At 42.9% G+C, this 22841-nt stretch overlaps 1 protein-coding gene across 4 annotated transcripts in view; it reads right to left on the bottom strand.

The window, feature by feature from the left end:
- Positions 1-469: 469 nt before the first annotated feature.
- Positions 470-22841, bottom strand: part of THSD7B (thrombospondin type 1 domain containing 7B) — a 300207-nt gene continuing 277835 nt past the window's right edge. For 3 of the 4 annotated variants that reach the window (XM_077181738.1, XM_054636437.2, XM_077181739.1), the window contains exons 20-29: positions 21948-22063; positions 21347-21464; positions 14914-15059; positions 9797-9956; positions 9279-9452; positions 9094-9189; positions 7939-8021; positions 6789-6981; positions 3375-3462; positions 470-1658 (exon numbers count right to left, since the gene is read on the bottom strand). In XM_077181738.1, coding sequence (XP_077037853.1) covers positions 1577-1658; positions 3375-3462; positions 6789-6981; positions 7939-8021; positions 9094-9189; positions 9279-9452; positions 9797-9956; positions 14914-15059; positions 21347-21464; positions 21948-22063 — 1256 coding nt within the window. In that variant the 3' untranslated portion in view covers positions 470-1576. Of the gene's footprint in view, positions 1659-3374; positions 3463-6788; positions 6982-7938; positions 8022-9093; positions 9190-9278; positions 9453-9796; positions 9957-14913; positions 15060-20288; positions 21465-21947; positions 22064-22841 lie in introns of those variants that run through there. The other variant, XM_077181740.1, reaches the window with a different exon arrangement.

The raw sequence follows: 22841 nt of genomic DNA, 5'->3' as shown, positions 1-22841 counted from the left end.
AGAGAAAAGCACATTCCTGACCCTGCCTTAGTGGCACTCAATTGGATGCTGCAGGAGCAATGCTGGGTGGGTGGGATCCTGACCTAGGGAAGGAAACCTGTCTGCAATTCCATCATTTTTTCAATAGAACCATAACATTCAAACCACTTTACAAAGCTGTGAAAAGCAACATGACAAGATGAGAAATGCCTTCTGCCCCAGTCTTACCCATCTGTTGTGATGATCCAGGTACCTTTGGAAGGGGAAGGTGCTGGGCTGGTAACAATTCTTCTCTTTCTCTTCTGATTATTGGAATGAGCAGCAGCATTGAGTTAAAAATAAGACCAAGCATTCTCCAGACCTGCAATTATTCTCTCGACTTGTACTTGTCTGTGCTCTTTCTCTCACTAATCACTGCAGCACAAAACAATGCCAGAGGAGTTTGAGATCCGAGGCCAATCCCAGCTCAGTAAATGACTAATAACACAAGTCGTTTACACACATTTAATTCAACATACCAGAAGCAATTTTCTCACTCTCTTTAGCATTTTATTTGCTTATAAATACAAGTCAATACCACAAGATGGCACTTTCTTACTTGCAACACACACTATTATAAACACTTACCCTCTTCAAATGTTCCCAGAATTTTACATGTAACTTCTCAGTGGTTCTGAAACATTTAAAAAAGCAAGACCTTCTACAAACTGCATTTGTGTTTGATGTATATTAAATGAGGTCAGGTAATTAAAGTCAAAAAAAGGAATTTATAAATATTTCAGATAAGAAAATTTAAATACAAAAGCAGAGTTTAATTAAACTGAATAACAATTTAAACTGGCCATAATGTATCTACATGGTTTAATTTAATTTGAAATCCTTTTTAAACAATCAAATCCTCTAGCCATTCATCAAAACACCTATCTACTCAGCTCTTTAGAAAATATTCTTGGTTAAGAAACCACCTATGCTTTTTCATAACGATCCTTATTCTGTCCTGTAGGTGGAAATGAAGCCAAATCATATTCCAGACTAGAAAACAGGATAAGAAGGAAGAAACTTTAAAAAACCTGATAACTTCAGACACTTCAACTCATTCTTCCTTGCATTTCTCAAAATACATGATCTGGTTTTAAAGTCTTTGAACGAAATGTAAACACTAGAAAACTCATTGTTGAAGTATGTGAAGAATAAAGAACCCTGCACTAATATAGTGCATAATGATGCTGTGTCAAACTTGTCATTTACAGTAAATGTCACAATTTCCTTGGGATTGTCATGCCTTTTTTTTCAACTAATTCCTTTTGATGTCTGTAGATTCTCTCTCTTTCTTTTTTTTTTTTTTTTGTTATTCCCATTGTTCAACAGGAAGGGATGTAGTTGCTGTTCTCTTCAGAAAAGTTTCACAAGATCCAAGTTTTTTACTCCATTTTTTTTTCTTTAATAAAGAGGTGGCAAAATTTTCAGCTTGCAATACTTCTGTTCTGCCCAGGATATTATACATCAGGAGATTCCTCAAAAAACTGAGAAGTCGGAGAGTTCCAAAAAAGAAAGCAGTTAAGGCAGTTGATGTCTACATTTGGATTTCCTGTTTATGTTACATATCAATGTCTCCATCATAGGCCAGGGTTAGAGGCTTCTGCTGGGGTGGAGGGCTTTGATGCTGCTTCGTTTTTTTGCTGCAAGAAAAGCATTTCAGAAGACAAAATTACCAACTGTAACAAGCTCAGAAACATCCTCAAGCCCCAAACTTCAATTTAAAAAATCAACTTTCCATGGTGGCTACTGAATGCTGTAACTGGGTGGCACCACAGGGCCCCCCTGGTGCTTTTCTGTGTGTGATATGGACACACAGCCTGGCAGGAAGGGGCAGCCAGCTGTGCTCCCCATCTGCAGAGGAAATAAAGCACATTCGTCTCCCATCTCTTCTCACAGCTGACAAAACAAGGAACACCTCACAGAAAAATTGGAACATGAGCTGTCTGGGACTGGGATATTCTCATTTTTCTTTGGCATGGTATTGAAGCAACAATAATTATTATTGAGAAATGCATTTCCTCAGCAGCCTCCAAGTGATGGAGAAGTGTGTAATGTTATTTAAAAAATCCTCTGTATCCTCTGCTGTGAAGCCACAGAGAAATGGAGCTACATGGCTTGGAAAATAAGGAAGCTGCAGCTCCTAAGCTGCTATTATTTGAGCTTTTAACCCAAGAGAGAGATTGGGAGGTAGAGTGAGAGAGAGAAAGGGAAGTGGAGGAAGAGAGGATGGAAGTGGGCAGTGATGCCATCAGGCCACGGCTGCAACTCTCTGGTTGCCTGTCCTGACTGGAAAGGGCTTGGGCCAATTTGCACTGGGAATGTTTGTAAGTTCAGGCCAAATCCTTGGGAATTGCAGGACACCTGGATGCTTCCCCCTTCTCCCTTTCTTTCCCCCCAGAGGCATCAATGGCATCCCAAGTACTCCAAGCAGGGAGGGCAAGGTGGGCTCTGTCAGGCCGGGCCCACCTCCCCTGTGCTGCAGGAGGGCACACAGCCCTCACCCCCAGCAAAACCCCAGAGCCCAAAGGTGCACACCTGCTACCTGTCCTTAACAAAGGCTGGCAAGAGCAGCTTTAGACACAGGACATGTTCTCACTGGATGTATTCACTGCAAAAACCTATTTAGGGATTTTCTGAGCTGTAGCGAACAGCCAAGAAACCACAATTAACACCAAGAGACCCAATCTCCCATGAACTCCTAAGCCATCTCTGAATCCATTTATCTTCCTGGCATGCACAGCCCTGGCAGCAGCGAGCTCACAGGGTAATAATGCACTGCTAGAAAAATAATTTCTTTTGTTTATTTTAAACAACCATTTCATCAGATGCCTCCTACTTCGCTTATTGTGGGAGATAAAAATTCCATAGCACCCTTTTCTCCCCCATTCATGACTTCATAGATCTCTATTGTATTCCCACATCAAACATCATTTTTCAACTGAATGTCCCTATTCTATTTAGTCCTTCCTTGAGCAGAAGCCAGCTCCTTGTTCCAATCACTCTCCTTGCCTTTCTTCAGTTTTACTTCATCCTTTTTTTGAAGAATATAATAAAACCTCTTTCTAGTCCCAACAGAAGTCTGAATAAATATAAGGGCCTATTGATAACCCAAAATAATTCTTTCCCTGCATGGTCACCAAACTTCTTCACAGTAACAGCTGTTAACATTTACAGTTTGGAGAGTTTTAATTACTCTGAGGCAGGGGCCAAATGAAGAACTCAGGTAGTACAGCCTCCATCCTTTCCTGAAGCCTTGACCATCAAATGCCAGCAGTGCAGTGTTGTGGGGTATTTTGGATTGTTTAAATAAAAGCAAACTAGCTGTTATTTAAGGACAGAATACCTGCCATACTCACCACATCAGGTAGGATGTAAAAATTAGGAAAATGATGATGAAGAACCCTCCAGCTGATACTCCATATACCCATATCTTCAGTTTACCATCTGTTGGAAGACAAGGAAAAAGGACAGAGGTAGGAGAGAATAAAAAACTTTATTCTAAAATACACAAAGTTTTAAGAGATCAATTAAAGAGAAATTAGTAGCATCATTGATGAGGAACACAGCAGAGACTGGCTATAATTAATAAACCCCATATTTTTGATAGGAAGATTTCTGAAATAATCCCTAATTTTAAAGACAAAACTTTAATGTAAAGAGGCAGAGGCACAGGGTAATTGGGGAACCTTCCCTCCAGAGCCCAGTGGCTGCTCTGGCAGAGGCAGTTCAATGCTGAGCTGACCCAGACAGACACAGGCAACACCTGATGTGTTTAGCTGAGGGCTGAGAAGGGATGGGATTGTTCTCTATAAATACTTGGGGGTCACTTGGGGTAAACACCAGCAAGCACACAAGTGGGAAAGCTGCTTAGAACTGGGAAACACTTGGGCAACAAATAGGAATAAATTCAGCTTAGAATAAAAACAAGAATAGGCTTTGTAACAGTAAGAGGGATAAAGCTGGAAAGAGCTCTCTGGCTGGGGCACAGAGCAGCAGACAAAAGTGGCTTTAAGACAAGGTAAGGCTGTGGATTGGGCTCTTTGGGCTGCAGTGACCCAGGAGCCCTGCAGGAACCCCTCCATGCACACATGGGCTTGAGGCTGTTCAAACATTCCCTTGTCTCAGAACACTTCACTTGGACAGCTCCTTAATTACAAGGTTTGCATTAATAATAACTGCAATTTTGGAAAGATCAATATTTCTGTTCCTGCCTCTGTTTCTGGCTGCACAGCTTTCCTTGCAGGGAGCAGGTTTGGTGCTTTTCCACAGCAGCAGTCTGAGCTGATTCACATCAGCAGAGCTGCAAATACACCCTGCAGGCAGGAACAGGAGCCTGTGCTGTGCCCACAGACACGGTTTGACAGAGGCCATTTCAAATCCAGTCAAGTGAGAGGGACAATCACTGAGCCTGGTTTTCATTTTATGTTTGAATGACAAATTTTTTCAAAGGGAAACACATTTAATCAGATCCCATTCTTTCTCATTTTTCTTCCAGACTTTGGGGAAAGGCTGAGTACCTCTCACAGATTTTTTCTGCTCCTCCAAACACTTGCAGGCTATCTCCCATGGGGGAAGAGCTCTGTTCATCAGGACTGGCCTGGTTTGTTTGAGTTCTTTTGCTGAAGTCTAGGTATGAAATTTGTTGCCCTCTCACCTGGAGATGGCCAAGAAATACTTAGCAATCCTGCAAAGGAACTGTCACAGCCCCATAAAGGCATCACAGCATGTCTGCTGTGAAGGCAGCTCTGCTCTCCATCCCCAGCAGAAAGGCACTGGACCATGTCATCTGACAATTTAAACAATGCTATTTAAATTGCCTCTCAAGTTGAAGAAAAGTTTCTGTACCTGAACTCTGGCCTCTCAGAGTGCAGTTAAGAGAGGAAAAACACAGCCTGATTTGCAATCAGTTCTGTGCACTCCTGTAGAGCATTTATAGAAGAACAAAAACATCAGCCTCATTTAATCAAAATAAAATTAGTGTTCCAAACTGTAAATGGAAAGGGAAACCACAGATAAGCTGGAGAAGGCACTTTGATTGACCAACACAATGTCAAGGACTGTGGTGCTGCAGGGTGTAAAATGCCATCCATGCAGGCAGCTCTCACCACAGACCTGCTATCAAGAGCAGAATGGGGAGGTAGCAGTGGTTTCCTGGCCCAGCCAGCAGTAACCCCTGCAAATCCCCAGGCCAGTGAGCCTGAGAGCCTCTTTGAGGCTCTTACACACTGAGCAATTACACATTTTGTCAAAGGGGAGGGTTTTGAAGAGCACTAGCCTTGAGCTGGGGTCTGAGGAGCAAATACAGACTGAAGAGTTAACTGCAGGATGCCACAGGGCTGGTGACACACTTAGCACGCATGGGGCACCTTTATTCCCTTCCCATATATTGTTTCTGTAACATTTCTGCTGTAAATTAGGCAACACCCTGTTCTGTAAAAGTGCCTCAGTCACTGTTTCTGTTGCAGACCTTGGGTGAGAGTTGGCTCTCAAGTGCTGCATTGAGGTAAAGCCCTCCAGAAGCTTTTAGTGCTGCAGACTCAAATGCTGATTTAAAAAGAGAGGACTGCAGCATCTACCTACACCTCCCTCCCTTTTTCTAACCCCATAAAGGTACCAGGCAAAGAGATGATACCCAAGTTAAGCCAGCCTGCAGAGAGCCAGGGGTGTTGACAAAAAGGCAATTAACCCCACACCTGTGACTCAGACTGCAGGTGAACTGTGTGGGTGAACTGGATGAAGGGCTTGATCGAAAAGCAGCCAACTTTAAAAGGCTTTGGACTGAGCTCTGTGAGCCCAGAGACTGTCAACGCAAAGGTTAACCACTGTCTGCAAATCAAATATGTAAATGTAACATTCAAAGTGTGATCACATATATCAGACAGAATTATGGCTCCCTGAACCCCCTAACAGAACCTTTCTCTACATGTTTTCTAAAGTCTCGTGTTCATCAGGAACTAATTGCAAACAAATGCAATGTCAGGTACCTGAAGAGGGGGAGGAACTGCACTGCCAGTATTTCATAACACGAGGAGAACAGATGCATTTCAGTAAAACCTGATGTGCCTGACACATTTGCTTCCCATTTTTAAAGTCATATTTGCATTTCAGAAATTTGTTTTGAGTGAATTAATTTTCAAAACAACAATCAAAATGGGAACCAGACATTAGAGCAATGGACCAATCCGGGCACATGCAGTTTGTGGTTCCAGCTGGGAAGGATTTTGTGCTGTGGATGTCAAAGATCCACCTGGGATGAGCTGCTTGGGCACAACAGCTTGTTTGCCTTTGTGGGACACTTCTAATGTTGTAACTTCGACCCTCAAGACTAAACTGTACACTTTCTACCCTATTCTTTTCATATGTTTTTGAAATATGGCAAGAAACAACCAATGTTTTCTTTAATGAAATCTTAAGCACTTTCTGCTCTGAAATTTCTGAAGCACTAGTGATCAATATCTTTCCTAGGCCAAACATATTACTTCCAGAAACATCATCAGATAATAGTTCTAAACATCCCCTCAAATCACATATGAGCATACTTTTGCAAAATATTATTGCTTCATTCTGTCTTTGCTATCTCCCAACATAAGAGATTGTGATTCCTCTGTACAGGCACAAAGGCATGAAAGACAGCACACGAGCTGGAAACTGGGAGGTCGCTCTGCAGCTCCCAGACACCATCTCTGATGCTATCATCTACAAAGCTTGTACCTTTCCTCTACAGAAACCTTCTAAAGACAATCTATTCCATTCATATTTAAGTTTTTCACCTGGATTAAAAGGTTGAATAGACCATCCTTTGAAAATGTCATGCATTTTGGAGTTGACAGGTTTATTTTTTCCGGCGATGGTCTTAACATCAGCTTTCTTATCTTCTAAACCTGGTACCTTCACGCAGTAATCCAGGAGCCCATTTGATCTCATTACTTCTGTGTAGCCCCGCTCACAGCCGCAGACTCCTCTCTGGCAGATAAAAGGGAATTCAGCATTAAACCAAGCACTGCCCTCTCACACAACAGTGCACACTGCAGGGAAAGCTTGAACAAACTGCAAGGTGTAACCTGCACGTGCAAATTCACCACCACCAAACCAAACCAGCCAGCAACTGGTACCTGCAAACCTGTTTCAGTTCAAAAAAGCACAAATATATTTGGGGAATTGGTTGAAAAAGAGTCAGTAATTACAAAGAAGTCCAACATATAAACATTTTCATCCCAACAGGCTTAACAACATGAATCTGTGGCAAACTCCTCTTGCAAGTAACAATTTTCCCACTGACCCTGCTGGGCAATAGAACAGACAAACCAAAACCAATCCTCCTACAGACCCAAACCCTCCTCACACGTTTCCACTCCAGTATTTCACAAGGTGAAATAAAAATGAAGCTTTCTTATGACTAATACCCATTACCCTGGATCAGACTAAGCAGTTTCTTCCAGAGGTTTTTTAGAAGCCTGTGGTTTGCTAAATACATACTCAGTTTTCTGGATTTCTATTTTAAAATGGCTTTTTAATATTGTTTTCCTTTGCTAATTGTCTTATACCTATAATGTCTGTCTGAGGGTCTGACACTCTTGATCCAAACAGGTGATTGATGCTCCTTTATCTCCTCTTTTACAAAAGTTTTAAACAGTCCCTTTTCTAAAGAACACTACAACAGCACTCAATTAAAATTAAACCAAGAGGTTTAATTTTAAAATTAAAACCAAAACCCCTCCACAGAACAAACCCAAACTTGCAACACCGCATCGTTTCTGCAGGTTCATGGTTTTCTTTCAGGATGAAATTCCCACAACATCCTCGAGGTGGTACCACGGACAAACTAAACTATTTTCCAAGTCCCGGAATGCAATCTAAGATGCAATCTGATTAAATCTTGCAGAGTTAATTTCCCAGCCCTGTTCTGCAGTGAGCAGTTACCTGTGTGCAGTAGGAGAAGGGTTTTCTGCACGGCGGGCTGCAGTGCCGGACCTCGGCAGGTTTTGTCCGAAGAGGACACCCTCCTGCAAAAGAAAACACTGAGTGCCTTCACAGGCATGTTTCAAAATGTTTTTGTCTTAGATCACCACAGTGTAAGAAGTGCCTGCCTGCTTATTTTATATAGTTAAATACTAGTCTATTAAGCACATTAACATAATATCTGTAGGCATCGCATTAATTAATTTGCCTTAACAAGGCAGGGAATTATTATCATACCCATCTTGTTAATGGAGAACAGAGATATACAGATTTAAGCAATTTGCCATTGGCCACATAGGAAGTTGGGGACAGAATCCAGAATTAGATGCAGATCTTCTGTGTCCTCATTAATGGTTTATCTACATAAAAAGACATAATCCACATAACGCCCTTGCCCATCCTCACTTGGGAAAGCCTGTACTTCTATAGGAATAAAAACATGTTAATGAGTTCTTAAATACTTGGCAACCTTTGCACATAAGACTTTTGTTATTATCCTAACTAGTCATTATAAATAGAACTAGACATGAACATCTGCGTTTTCCTTTCCACTCTCTCCTCATTTACCCTGTGCATATTGAAAGAGATCCCATGGACATGCAGCCCTACTGCCTTTGTCAATCTCACAGAGCTTCAAAGTTCTGACCATGAATTCCCCTTTTCATCCTTCACAGGCAGAATTTGTAGGTCATGGCAACAGCAGGAATCTCACAGTTTGAGTGATTTGAGACTCCTGTGTTTTGAAAAGAAGAGGAGGTACAGAAGATGGGGTCTCTACCACGCGTGTGATGTTCTCTTCTGCTCTTCACAGCCGCAAGAAGGTTGAACTGAGGGCTATGCAAGCCAGCCCAGGCAGCCCTTTAGTATGTGTGCACTGATTTCTTCCCATGACCAGCCAGACTGTAAGGGCAATTAGCCCAAATACTCCTGTGCAATATGTGTGTGATGCTGAGCTGACAGCAAGGTTGGTCTTCCCTACACACAAAAAATCCAAACTGAAATTTCTGGAAGAGCAAAGAAGGATGCCCAACTCCCTCTGAGCAACAGATGCAGAAGCAGAAAAGCCTCTGTGGGGACATTTCACTCACAAGTGTGCGAGGCCGTGTGGGGACATACCTGTGACATTGATTCCGTCCGAGCGCTGGCACCACACCATGCGCACGTTGTCCCGCCAAGGGCTGGTCTGCCACAGGTAGTCGTAACACTTCCCTCCTGCAACACCAACACCAGTTACTCCTCACCTTGCAACCAGCCCAGGACAAGCTCCTGGTGGGCAGGAAGCAGAGCTGTGGCCCAGTTACCTGAGCAGGGCCGTGTCTCCATCTCCTGTCCCGAGCAGCTCTCCCGGTTCTCTGCAGCCTGCACCACGAAGGCCCTGGATCGAGACTGGTGCCCGCTGGGCTCAAAGCTCCTGCCACTGATGCAGGTGAGCTCACAGGAGCTCCACTCCGACCACTCTGTCAGGTGGCAGTCGCCTGCACATTGAAACAAGAAATCACAGGTTTTCAAAAAGAATTAGCCTTGAAGGGTAAGGGTAAGGATAAGGCTAACCTAAGCATACAGCAGCTTTAATATCCCTAGGATGTCTCTCTGTAGTAAAAAATATTTGGATTTTCTGCTTCACGGCGTATCTCATTTTCTCAAAAAACAAAGGAAGACTTTCTTAGATGGTCTAGAAACAGCAGACTGAGCATTTATCTGATCTGCTGAAGCATAATTTGTGCTATAAGGCTTGACAGTACTCAGAACTACGGGAGCATGTCCACCTCAGACAGCTACCACAGGCAGAAAATTCACTGTGACCCTCCAAGGCCTTTACCTGGGCAAGGCACAGAGCAGGGTAACTGCAGCACACTTTCTTTCGATGGTAGCTCACCACATAATGCATTTTCTACTGGTTTGGATGTAGCAGAAACTGATGCATCATGCACTACACACGTGAGGTTGCGGACTTGCAATCCATCTCCACACTGTCCACCCTACAGGATGGTGAAAGGGAACAGAGGCACACATCAATGGCATTAGCAAATGACAGAAGAAACACAGTTGATTCTATATGAAAAGTCCTCAACAGTATCCCCAGTTATGAGAAGACAGATGGAGATCTCCTCTGTACACCTCTCCACAGAAGCTTGGAGGCAGGGGCAGGGCCACACAGGAAAGTGTGTCATTATCAAAAGTGTGGAAGAGGATACATTCATAAAGGATTAATACCATCTCTGAGGTCTGCCCTTCATGCCTTTTACTCAAATTAATGAATTCACTGATTCTTAATTAGTGCCAAATTAGATGAGTACAGGCATTTTGGGCTTCTCTTAAGAAGCCAAGACCAGAGCTTGCTCATAAGGAACAGACATTTCTTCTACCCTCCTTTGATGATACAACCCAAGAAGAGCACTCACATGATTTAAACCCTGCAACAGCAAAAATCCTTCCTGCACTGTGGGCTGTCTGTGTCATGTTCTAAAGGGAGTGACCAGATCTGGAGCAGAGATCACCAATTCACATTCACACACATTACCAAAACACCCAACCCATCAGCCACCACCTGTCAGCACTAAACCCCATTTGAACAAGAAAAAGGAGGCTCCATCTGGGCCACTCCATGCTCATAATCCTAGTCCTGAAATACCCTGGCATACACCAAACTACTGAAGAGAACATCCTTTAGTGGAAAATCAATATTCCCGGGCTAAAGTTATGATCGAGGGCCGAGGATGCTCTGAGAGATGAAGCACTGAGGCTATTTCTAGAGAGTGGAATTGTTTCATTCCCATCAGATGAGGAGCTGTGATGCTGCTGAGGTGCCTCATGTCTGCATGATGCCTTATGAACACGCGCCTGAAGCCTTGTGGAAACGGCACTTGAGAAAAATTCAGTAAACAAAACTCAAGAAGAAGGAAGAAACATTGCCTTTATATAACCAAGGGAAATGCTCCTTTGGATTTCTTGGCAGTGGATTCTTTTAAAATAATGGACTTCATCTGCAGAACAGAATGGTTCCTACTGAGTGCATTCATCCAGCAGCAGGTTTGCTAGCAGGAATCTCAAGAACGCCTCTCCTGCACACACCTGGCAGCTTTTGCATTCTCTCCCTCCTTTCTGCTGCAGATCCACAATAAAAAGAAATAACTAGCTGGATTTAGAGCAGCTGCTAATCTAAAGCATCTTAAAGAAGTATTAGTGTAGATTTATTGTATGCAGCCAGATTCCAGGTTTTTAACAGTGTTTCACTTTAGTCAGCGTGTAACTTACTGTTCTAAATTACTGTTTCACTGCAGAAACTTCTGTTGTGGTCTGAGATTAATGGTGTGTGAAAAACTCATGCAGCTGTCCACTGGGTTAGAGTGCTTAGAAATGGCTGGTGGGAACAGAAGATGAAGGGAGAATATTCTTGGGGGAGATGGGCACTAATCAAACTGCAGTATCTCCAGTTTGAAGTGACTCAAAGAATGACTACATGACTGGAGAAGACAAGAAGGGTTTTCAAAAATATACTTCTTCTACTTCCTCTATATAATTATTTATATACAAATCAATATATAAATAATAAGAATACTGAGGAATAAATAGGTCAAAACAATAATTTTTTCCAGTACAACAGTTTCCACTATAAAAGGCCACAGGCAACACTCTCCATTTTTCTATCACACTATAATGGAGCTTCATTCATATTTTCTAATGTCTAGAATAAAAAAAACCAAAACCCAAACCTATGAATTCTCAAAACAATCCTAAAGAGAAAGATTTGCTTTTTAACAGTGGCTCCCACTTGCTTTTTTTCTCTCAAGACCAGCAATGGGTTTTTTACAATCAACTGAACACATTTAAAATGTCACACTCTCACTTACAGTAGGAGATGCTTTTTGGTATATCTGAAAGGGTCTTAAGCAATGCAGGAGCACTGCATTAACTTCCTTATCATCTTCAAAATTATTCATGTCCCCAAAATTATACACTTGAAGATCTAATCAACAGGTGTGGAACAGAGGAAGTTTGTGCCAGCAATGGCACACTGAGGATGCAGGGAATAGCTGCTATCAGAGGAGAGCTGCCAAGGAAACCATCACATATTCAATTCAGGGATCAATTCTTTGTTGTAAAAGCTCTTCTCTGGAAGGTGTGATACTCTGAGGTTTGTCTAGGACCGGGATTTGGCTCTTGCATCATGATCTCCTTGCTGGAAATATGTGGGAATTTGACTTCCACAAAGGATTCCTGCCATTTGTCTGCAAAAACTCCTGTGCTGACCGTACTGAGAACACAGAACCCATGCTGGGTTTCCTAAAAACAGGATGTATGTGCCCTTCCACCAGCACCTGCATGGAGCCTCCACCTCTCACCCTGCTGGGAAAATGAGAAGGTTTACATCTCCTGTGTTGGACAGTCAGGAATCTCTGGAGTTCAGTAACACACTAATGCAAGGTAGCATCTCCACGAGCCCTCTCTCCCATCACATCTGATGCTTCCCACACAGAACACCCTAACAAGACAGGAGGTAACAGCCCTAATGAGATGCTTCACCCAGATGTGCCTTGAAGAAAAGTTTTCCCTTTTTGGCTTTTACTGGAGTTCATGTGTTCACAATTATTTTAGGTAAATGTTGATTGGGCAATGCTTTCCCAGGTTGATGAGCATTTAATCAGGTAAAAGTCTCTCTAATGAGGGAGTGTTGTGTGATCACATTTAAGGGAGTGCTTTTAAAACCATTAGAAAGGAAAGGTTCTTAGTCTTTTTAGGAATGTCAGCCAGCTCGTGTTTGATAATGCCTGGCTATTCTACTTATATTCCCTTAATGGAAAAAATAATGAACAGTGTCAGACACTGCTAATTTTTTCCCTTTTTTTGAGCTAATCAGAGTAAACCACTTCAACTCTAGGAGAAGAATTATAAATGTCCTGTAACCCTTTAAAATTTACATGTACTGACCAGTTTCTAAGTTCTGCAACCCTCTGAATGCAGAGGAAATGCCCCATGCTGACACAGGTGTGCCTGGGATGTGTGCAATTACACAGAGATTTCCATACTGTGAGAATCAAGCAACACAGAACACTTAGCAGGCTCTATTTCTAACCACAAAGACACCTCTAATTATTCACATGAAGTCAATTTAGCATAAAATAGTCCTCCTACAACTAGGAATTGCAGTCTCAGTTATAATACAAGGAAAAAATATTTTAGCCTTATAATTAATTGTCCCATTTCTATTATTACAGGAAGACACTTTCACACCATGCATTATGGCTTTACCATAGGATGCTTTACCTTATTTCACAAAGCATCCTTGAAAACAGGAATTCTGAAAGCTTTCTTTAGAGCACAGGCTTAAGCTTCTTTTCGGGTAAAGCACAGAATAAATCACCCTGTATTTATGAACTACATTTAATTCCTAAGCACCTCATTAAAGAGAAGTGAACATGAATAAAATGGCTTCTCTCCAAAACAAAGCAAAGGGGAGAGAAACTGCTCTGTGGTAATTGAAGGAGAGAAGCAGGCTCTAACTCACTGAATGCAGGGATGGTATCTGGGTTACAGAACAATGTGATTACTCGCTCTGAGCTGAAATTTAGCTGGGTTTGGGATGGGCACAATTTAATCTGCACAACATGTTATTTATCTGGAGTAAGCCACGGCCTTCATTCAGCTTCCCTACTAATTTTTTTTTTATCAGGTGTGTTAGCTCCTATGGTTGAAAGTCTCTTCCCTGATGCTTAACAGAATCTGCTTATGTTAGCTAGACAAAATACCAGCTGATACTATCATTTTGTTCTATTTATGTTGTACATATGTTTTATACATTTTATACATGCTGAGTACAGCACATATAAGGACCACATTCACATCAGTAGTTGCAATGAGCTGTTGATTAGAGAAAATATAAATATACTTCTGTTTCTCTGATCTTGGACTGTCACAATCCAGATTTCATTTGTGAAAACCTAAGACAATTCTGGGTACTTATTGTGCCACTCACATATTCACTTCACATCCCTCCACCACTGTGAGAAGCCACGTGGGTATTCAAGGCACTGGCAGAGCAGAAATCACAAGAGATGTGTGCCTTTATGTGCATTATTGGCTTCAATCTCCTACACAATATAATGTGGAGAAGCAGCCACAGATCTGGCACAGGTCCTGTCCCCTGGGACCAGACAGGGCTCTATTCCACCACACTTCTGCCTCCATCTCACCAAAGCCAGATTTAAGCAGGCTGATAAACCTCACTGTGAAAGATTCACCTCTGCTTAAACTGGGTTACCAACTAATATGTTTTAATATTGGAAATGTGATCTAACAGATAAGGAGAGAAGAAAAAGCATAGAGGGGAAGAAAAAGTCAATTCAAGCTTGATGGAAGTCATTGCCAGTGAAAAAATGATGACCCCAGTGCTGAGCAAAGGTGGCAGGCATAGGGACAGCACATGGGAACTGAATCCAGACATTTTTAGATCATTAAAAAGATAGCCAGGGTAAGGAGAAAGTCGAAACCAGCCCTTCACACAATAACTCACACTATTGTACTGGAGACCTGGGGGGTAAGACCTGCTGTACACTCCTTCAAAAAAAAAAAGGAAATAAAAAAAAGATTAAAAAAGGCTTAGCTGTCTTGATATCTAGTGCATCTATTTTCTTGTTAGAGATATTTTATGTAATTAAATTATAGGTCACCATGACTATGCCCAGTCAACCCCATTCAATCCATAAATCCCCTACAGTAATTCCATGAGCTCAACCCATATCACCCCTCATGAATGGCAGCTGATGGCTGGAAGTTGAGGGGCAGGGGTTCACCACTCCTGAACTTCCCCCTCTTCCCTGCAGACCTCCACCAGCCACAGACACACCTCGAGCCCACGAACTGATGATGAATCCCACAAACTGATGATGGATTTTGCCGTTGACCCCGGGCAGGGGGAAGCTCTGGAGAAATTCCTACCTGGACCGTGCAGGGAGACCAGGGCCCCAGCAGCCAGCTGTAGCAGGGCTTCACTGGGCAGCTCCTGTGCTGGGTGAGCTGCTCCGGGCAGGGTCTGCCCTCGCCCGCCGCCCGCAGCACCACGGAGCGCCCACGCACCATCTGGCCTAGGACAGACAGCACAGAGCCAGCACAGACACAGCCAGACACAGAGGAAGGAGGAAAGAAAGACAGATTTTGTAATTTATCAGCATTCCTGGTTCATTTCCCAGCGCTAAAATCTGTTAAAAAAGCAATTAATTGGGAAGACTGTTTGGATAATAGGGATGCGATTGCTAAGTCTAAGAAATGCAGTCGCTGATATTTTCAAGCACACTTTTTAAACATGGTTTTGTATGTTTTCCAAATATAGTATTTGTTTATGCAACACATTTAAATACTTGACTAGATCCTGATTATTAAATATGACAGGAAAATAATTCTTATGGCAGCAGCATTTCTACCATTACACATTCAATATGTTTTCAGAGATTTTTAACAAATGAAATTTTCTTTTTATGAGCAATTATGTGGACCTAATTTGAAAACTGCAAACACTGTAGTGGCTATTACCGTCCATAACCACTTCTACCATTTCCATTAAAAAACCTATTTATTATTGGTGAAAACTTCTTCAGCCACTGAATGGAAAAAGCAATTATGGTACTACTTTTGAACTAATAAAACTGAATATATTCATTAAACTTACAGCAATTCCATTTCTGCCTCCTTTGCTGTCCATTTATGTCCAGGAATGTTTTCACTCAAAATGTTTCAATTAGAATTCCATCTCCAATTAAAAAGAAAAGTGGAAAAGAAAAAGCCCTTATGCAGTGGGATGCAGAAGATTGTGCTGGGGATAAAATTTCTGCCCTGTCTTTCAATACGTGTGGATTTGAGTTAAAAACTGAAAGGTCTGGGCAGTAAGGGCAGACAAATACAACAAGGCAGAGGCGAGTGGTAATTGCTAAGCCAGTGCAAAGGAAGAGATAAGGTGTTGTGGTGGAGCTCTCCCTTTTGGATCACCACCCTTCAGCTGCTTTTGTGAGCAGAAGGGAGTCTGGAGGGGGAGCAAACACCCTGCAAAACAGGGAGGCTGCAATACCCAGCCAGATCCTTCTCCCAGCTATTTATGCACATGATTTTTAATTAAGGACACTGCAGGTGTAAGGCTCATCTCTGATATCTGTCATCATGACTATCCACAGAGCAAAACATTTTAGCAAATAAAAATTAAAAGCAGACACACCTGGAAAAGGCACTGATGGATAACTTAGCAAGTTCTCTTACCTTTATTCCCTTGCTCTGACCCACTGAATTTTGTTTTTAAACCCATTAAAACCAATTTTAAGACTTCTTCCTTTTCCAGTTTTAATCCCCCAGCCCTTGGGAGTTTGTAACAGAAGTGGTGATAAAAGCTGTTACCCACATGACTGTGCATTCAGCCATCACAGAATCAGATACTTAGGAGGTGGGAAAAAATCCTACCAGCTGAGAGGAAAGGAGGAAGGAAAGGAAAAAAGAAAGGAGAAGGAGGAGGAGAAGGATGGGAGAGGAGAGGACAGGAAAAGCAGAAAAGGAAAAGGGGAAGGGGAAGGGAAAGGGAAAGGGAAAGGTCCTGTTTTTTGCTCAGAGATCAGAGCAAGGGAAGAGGAATCTCCCAGCCTGCTGCTAGATGAACTCCACAACAGCTCTCCCCAGCCCAACTGGCCAAAATTAGCTGTTCCCTCCTCTTCATGCAGAGATCAGATTTGCCAAATTAGTCTAAATGCTGAATGCTGAGTGTTGGTGAGCAATGGAAAAGGCTCTTTGGGAAACAGTGGGAAGCCTGTGGCTGCAGGGCTCTGGGGCACCCTGCCAGGCACCAGCTCCCTGCATGGAGCTAAGGAAAAGGAGGTCTCCTAAGGTTAAAAGATCCAATTTCATTAGGAGGGACTTGAAAGCCTGAAGCATTCATCAAGCTCTTTTAATTAACTAAATAATTTCCTTTTGTACACTCTGTTTAACATGTATCTAGCAATATGTAAATGGGAAGATCATTGAACAGAAAGAGGAATTAGCAACTTTTCTTTCCATTTTGGTTTCCTACAGTTGGTTATCCAAACTGCTGAAACTCACTACAGTCCCAGTGGTCAGGCTTGACTCAGTCTATCACTTTCTTTTAACACTGTGAATGAATAACTGAAGAAAGAAAATTCATTGAAACCTTTCTTTGCACAATGATTGCAGTGAGTTTCTTAAGGCTCTGGTTTTTTTATTCCAAAAACATTATCTAGGTGCTCAATTACCACTCAAGTAGCAGAAATACTTCATTTTTTATTTTTAAATGCCTTATCTTTTGCTGCCTATTCAGAACAGAATCTCACTGCATCTGAAATTAATTTGTTTCCAATACAAACTCTAGAAGAGTTGAAGCAATCCTAGTTATTTCTTTAATTTTCCTTTGATTTTTTCTCTAATTTTCCAATGAAGTGGCCACATCTCTGATCCCTCTGCTCAGCAATGTTATGTGATACAAAAGTGTGCTGAAATTGAAAAGAAACATTTCTTCATATCCTCAAATTAGTTTGGAAAGGGAAAAAACAAAAGAGGCCAATCTTGCTAATGCTGGTCACTTAAAATTCTGTTTTGTGCCAGCAGCAAGAATTGCATCTCAGGAATATAGGATTATATTTTCAAATCAGAAGAGTAAGATTTTTTTTACCCCCAAAAAATTCTTGCCATTACTTGCACTTTATCCCCACAAAGTGATGTGTCACAGCTGAAACCAAGAAGATTCAAATTCCTGCTACGTTTCATCCCAGTCCCAATGACCAACACGTTGTAAACTGTTCAGTGAGTTTGAGCAGAGCACAGAAAACACAGGTCTATCAAGGAACCACAAGACCAGAGCAGGGATCAAGTTACTTAAATAAGCCCTGGAGGTCAGATTAGGTCCAGTCCCAAGCAAGTGGGGCAGGTGATAAATAGGGCTCTTCATCCCCTTCCCACTGCCAGGCCCTCCAGCAGCACTGGGGCATCCCCAGCAACATCTCCCACTGCCAGACTGGAGCTTGCCAAGTTTGAGTAGCAGGGGAGAAAGCATCACAAGGAGTTCTTCTTCAGAAGGCAACACCAAAAATATTTTCCCAAAGTGGTGATGATCCAGGGAAGATACAACAAGCAAATTTTTCCGTTGTGTGCATCCTTGTGCCCCTTCACTTCAATCCCACAGGTCACTCTGGTGCTGGGATTCACATCTCTCTGCAGCCTGCTATGGTCCCTGGGGGTCTGAGGACTGAGTAAGGAGCAGCAGCATGGTAAATCCTGTAATTTATCAGATAAAGTCAGCTTTGTAAGTGGCAAAGCACAGCTGTAGGTGGTTTTATAGTTTAGCAGTCCTGTTGGAGATCTTGAGAGAAGCCATGTGGGATTGGAAAATGTTCATATAGAAAAATTCAGCATCCTCATGTATTCATTTGCCTTAACAAAGGAAATTTAATTTGCTGGGGATTATCCTTACCAAACATCTTTCCAGTAACTTTGGTTCAGGCCAGGGAAGCATCATCCATTAAAGCAGTTCCATACATCTTTTCATAGCAGTACAACAACTGATATAAGGAACCTTATATACAACCTTATATACAACCTAAAGCCCTATCCAGCATCCTGGGCAGATGCTGCCCAGAACTAGAGCTGCAACAGGCAAACATCAGTTACACACCTCCACAGGCTCAGCACAGGCAGGAAAGAGAGATCTGCTTTATTCATCATCATTCATAAAAATCAATATATTAGCCTTTGGCTGCTGTGCACCACAACTGTGTTAGATGCCAGCACCACATGCACAGCAGCACCACTTCATGTTTAAATGCATTATTTCATAAAACAACACCCGAGTGTTACCTCACTTTGAGGTACCACCCATTAAAATATATCACAACAAACTGTTACTGGAAAAAAACAGAATAAAAATGTTAGCAACAATCCTTGAGTAAAAAACCAAGTGAAAACACGCATCCAGCAACACTAAATTTTGACCTGAATTATATTTAAATTATGTTTCTCTTTGAAGTCCTTTATGATGCTTCTGCACACTCTCCAAAAAAAAGCCAGAAATGCAAAATATTGTTGTGAGCTGACCCAGCAATGCTGCATTCCACTTGCTGTGAGTTATTTCTGCACACCGAGCACCTATGCCCTGCATTTTAGCTGTACCAAACACTAGGCAATTACTGGCAAAGGGAAGCAGTTACGAGTGTTTACTACAGCCAATTCCCACAGCTCATTTGTTGTCATCCTTTGTTTTTTCCTATCTAATTTGAGGCTCCATCCTACTCCCACGAATGCCCTTGAGAAACCCAGGGTGACTTCAAAGGCGTCGCAGTCCATGACCCTTCTGGCTGGAAACCCTTGCTGTCTTCCTCTGAGTGCACAAGTAAAATCTTCTCTGTTATTGTTATCATCCAGGAGTATTTACAACCCACTGGCACTCAGTGAAGCAGCTGGAGTGACACTGTCTGTGCTGTTGGAACCTCACAAGGGCCACTGCCACAGGACTGGTACCAGGGTCACTCCACCAGGGATATTTGGTCCAGAGTAGCTCCACACTCCTGAGTTGATACAGCAAAAGTCAGATCAGGACTGAGGCTGCAGGAAAATAAAATGTGCTCTGAATAACCTGGATGCAGAGCACTTCCATTTCACTGATGCTTCTGCTTTGGCATGAGGTTCAGAAGACTCTTGGGTCCCTGCAAAGTTGTTCAAGTGGTAGAGAAGGACCGAGCAAAACTTGGCTTCTTCATGACACAGTTTGTAAGACAGTTTTCCCGGCTGCTTAGCTGCTGTAGGTTCACAGGACAGTATCTCCAGCTTTTAAATCCAAGTTAAACAACAGCAGTAGTACAGTGGCCTGTACAGGACAGCTCTCACCAGCAGCATGGCAGGGTTATGATCTTTGAGGCTCACGGATGACCCATAAACCAGGCTGAGTTTGGGCTTGACTGTGTGGTTCAAGCAGCCTCAATGAGGTTTGGCACCCAAAGCCAAGACACCCACTGGAAAGTCTCTTTCAGCAAGGCACAAATGTTTCCAGCTTTCATCTGATTTAGGACATGAAGTAACTCCTTGTACTCATTGGCAGCTCTTTAACCAGTCTCTGGAATTTGCACAAGCATTTCAGGATCAGGGGCCAAATACAAGCATCTTCACTCGAGTATCTCCTTCTGCAAACTATGCAATATAAGAGCTCAGGATGAAAAAACCTTCAGGTACTATATAGGGTGAGCTGCTCCTTGAGCATGCTTAAAAGCCAGAAAAACATTCCAACCTGCTTTTGCACTGTCCTCTGTTTAACTTAGTTAGTGATAGAACACTCAAAAAATTAAATTAAGTTTATTCAGCAACACAAGCATTAACAATCCAAAATGGATTTTAAAGGAAAAAAAAATTTGGAATTAATAGTACTCCCAGTGTGTTGTTGTTAAAACACTGTCCATGAATTATTCATTTCTGTTAAGAAAGCACTACTTCACAAACGGGCTAAAAGCTCAGCAAAGAAAGAACAGCACTAATCCAAATATTAAGCTTTCTCTGTAACGCGCTTTGATCTCTGGAATCCATCTGAAGGAATCATTTTATGGAAGTTAAGAGCTTTTTTCTTTTTGACCTTAAGTGAATTTGATTCAAACATACATTATGGCTATTGAATCTTAAAGACCATTAGCTGTACATCTAATGCACATCAGAGGCCAGGGAAATAAAATCCCAAGCTTATCGAGAATAAAACCTCAATGTCAATACTCAAAGGGTATTTTAAATCACATACGTTGAAAAAGGTCCTAATCCTTTCACTTTTTGTATGCTGGTGAGCACTACTGGCTATAGAAAGTCTTGCTGAAGGTACTGGGGTCATGTAAGTGTTAAGGGACCTGTGGATGCAAGATGGAGATAGAGGCATACACTAAATAATGAAAAATAGTCTTTGTGTGTTGTAGGAACATACGATTATGTTCCTAAAAATTACTTCACCAGAGAATTTGTATTTAGTTATTAATCTCTTCAGAAACTTTTAACATTCCCAAGCTCTTTGCTAGCTTTGCATACTCCCCATCTCTGGGGTGAACAGTTGCTGTGACTGAATTCTGAGAGTTTGAATTAATTAATAAATAATCCTCCAGACATCTGACTACTTTTCCCCAAAGCTGCAGTTTTCACTTTAGAGTAATTTGAAAATAGCCTGCTGTGCTCTGAACACCCACCACCTCAGGACCCCAAGAGTGTCCAAAACCACCTCTGAAGGATTCGGGTGTGGATCGAGGCTCTCCCTGAGCTCTGCACCCCTACTCAGGGACTGCCTGAGCCCACCTGGGCCTGTGGGGGCAGTGTGTGCTGCCCTGCTGAGCTGTGGGGGGCAGGAGGGCAGGCAGGGACTCACCGCCGGCGCCACACGTGTGGGAGCACTGCGACCAGGCTGACCACGGGGAAAGCTGGCAGTCCACGGCACACCCCACCACGCACCGGCTGCTCGTGGGCACGGGCTTCTCCAGGTGCAGCTGTGACAGGAAACACAGGCATCAGCTTCCCCAGGCCCCAGCCACCTCCTGCCACAGCCAGGCACCCAAGCAAGAGCTGGCAGCAACTCTGCGGGGCACCAGCAGAACACCAGTGGTGTTTATGAGGAGCTTTCCCAAGGGTGTAATGGGGGAATGCTGCTTCAGTGTTGAAGAGTTTCACATCTAAGCATCCCTCAGTGTCTGGGTCTCATACCAAAAGGACAAACCTGGATTTCCAACAGCAGGACACAATCCCCTCCCTGGTCCCCAGCTTTGGGATGCAGGGTTGGTAGACATGGCCCGTGTGCTGGAGTCAAAGAGTGACACCACCCACGGACACCCTTCTGTTTCCCAAAGCCCCCAGCTGGGCGCTCCCAGCACCATACAAAACCCTTTCCCCATTTATGGGGAATGTCTTAGTGTGGATCAGGAGGCCCCCCATCCATCTGGAATCCCAGGGTGTGTCCCAGGCTGCTCACTCACCCTCTGGCACAGCTGCATGCTGACCGTGGCCCCGTCGCTGCGCCGGCAGCTCAGGAGGCGGCGGCGCTCGCCATGACCACAGGTGGCATTGGCACCCAGCTGGCACCCGCTCCAGCCTGCAGACACAAAGCAAAGGGGGCACTGCTGCAGCTCAGCTTTACACCCAACAGAGAGTCATACAATCACAGAATGGCTTGGAAGGGACCCTAAAGATTGTGTAGCTTCAATCCCCTGCTGTGGCAGGGACACCTTCCCCTAGACCAGGTAGCTCAAAGCCCCAGCCAGCCTGGCTCTGAAGCCCTGAACATGGGTGTTACCTTCACCCACAGCAGCACTTGCCCATGTCAGGGCATCCCACAGCCAAGAACAACCCCCCACACAAAAGAAAGTTGTTCTCAGAGCCAGGCAAGCCTCAGAGGAGACACGTTCTCTCCTCAGTCCCATCCCGCATCCCGTGATGACACCGCTACATCAGAGTGCACATGTTGAACACTGATAAAGGCTATCAGCTCAATCCACTTGGCACAGGTACAAGGCTCTATTGTCTGAAGTAAAATTCCACTTTGATAAAGCAGCTGGGGAAGTTTCTGAAGGGGAACTCTGGTTTAACCTGTTTTTGTCTCCAGGCAAAGCTATCCATTATTTAAAACTAAACTCTAATAGTCATGAAATAAAAGTAGTATTTCTAGTGGAAGGAAATTAATATCTTATTACGTGTCTGAAATTATGTTGGTTGGAATACAACTAAACTGAAATAAGCTTTAAAACACCATTTAAAATAAACAAAAAGCATAACAGAAGCCACTAAAATTTCCATACACCACCAATAAATAAGAAGGATGAGAAGAAAACCTATTACTTTGTGTCTTCCACCCCTGATAAACATGAACACAT

This window comes from Agelaius phoeniceus, chromosome 7 (genome assembly GCF_051311805.1).
Source record: "Agelaius phoeniceus isolate bAgePho1 chromosome 7, bAgePho1.hap1, whole genome shotgun sequence".
NCBI lineage: Eukaryota > Metazoa > Chordata > Aves > Passeriformes > Icteridae > Agelaius > Agelaius phoeniceus.
The sequence above is the reverse complement of the archived record's forward strand: the minus strand, read 5'-3'. Positions and strand labels throughout refer to the sequence as shown.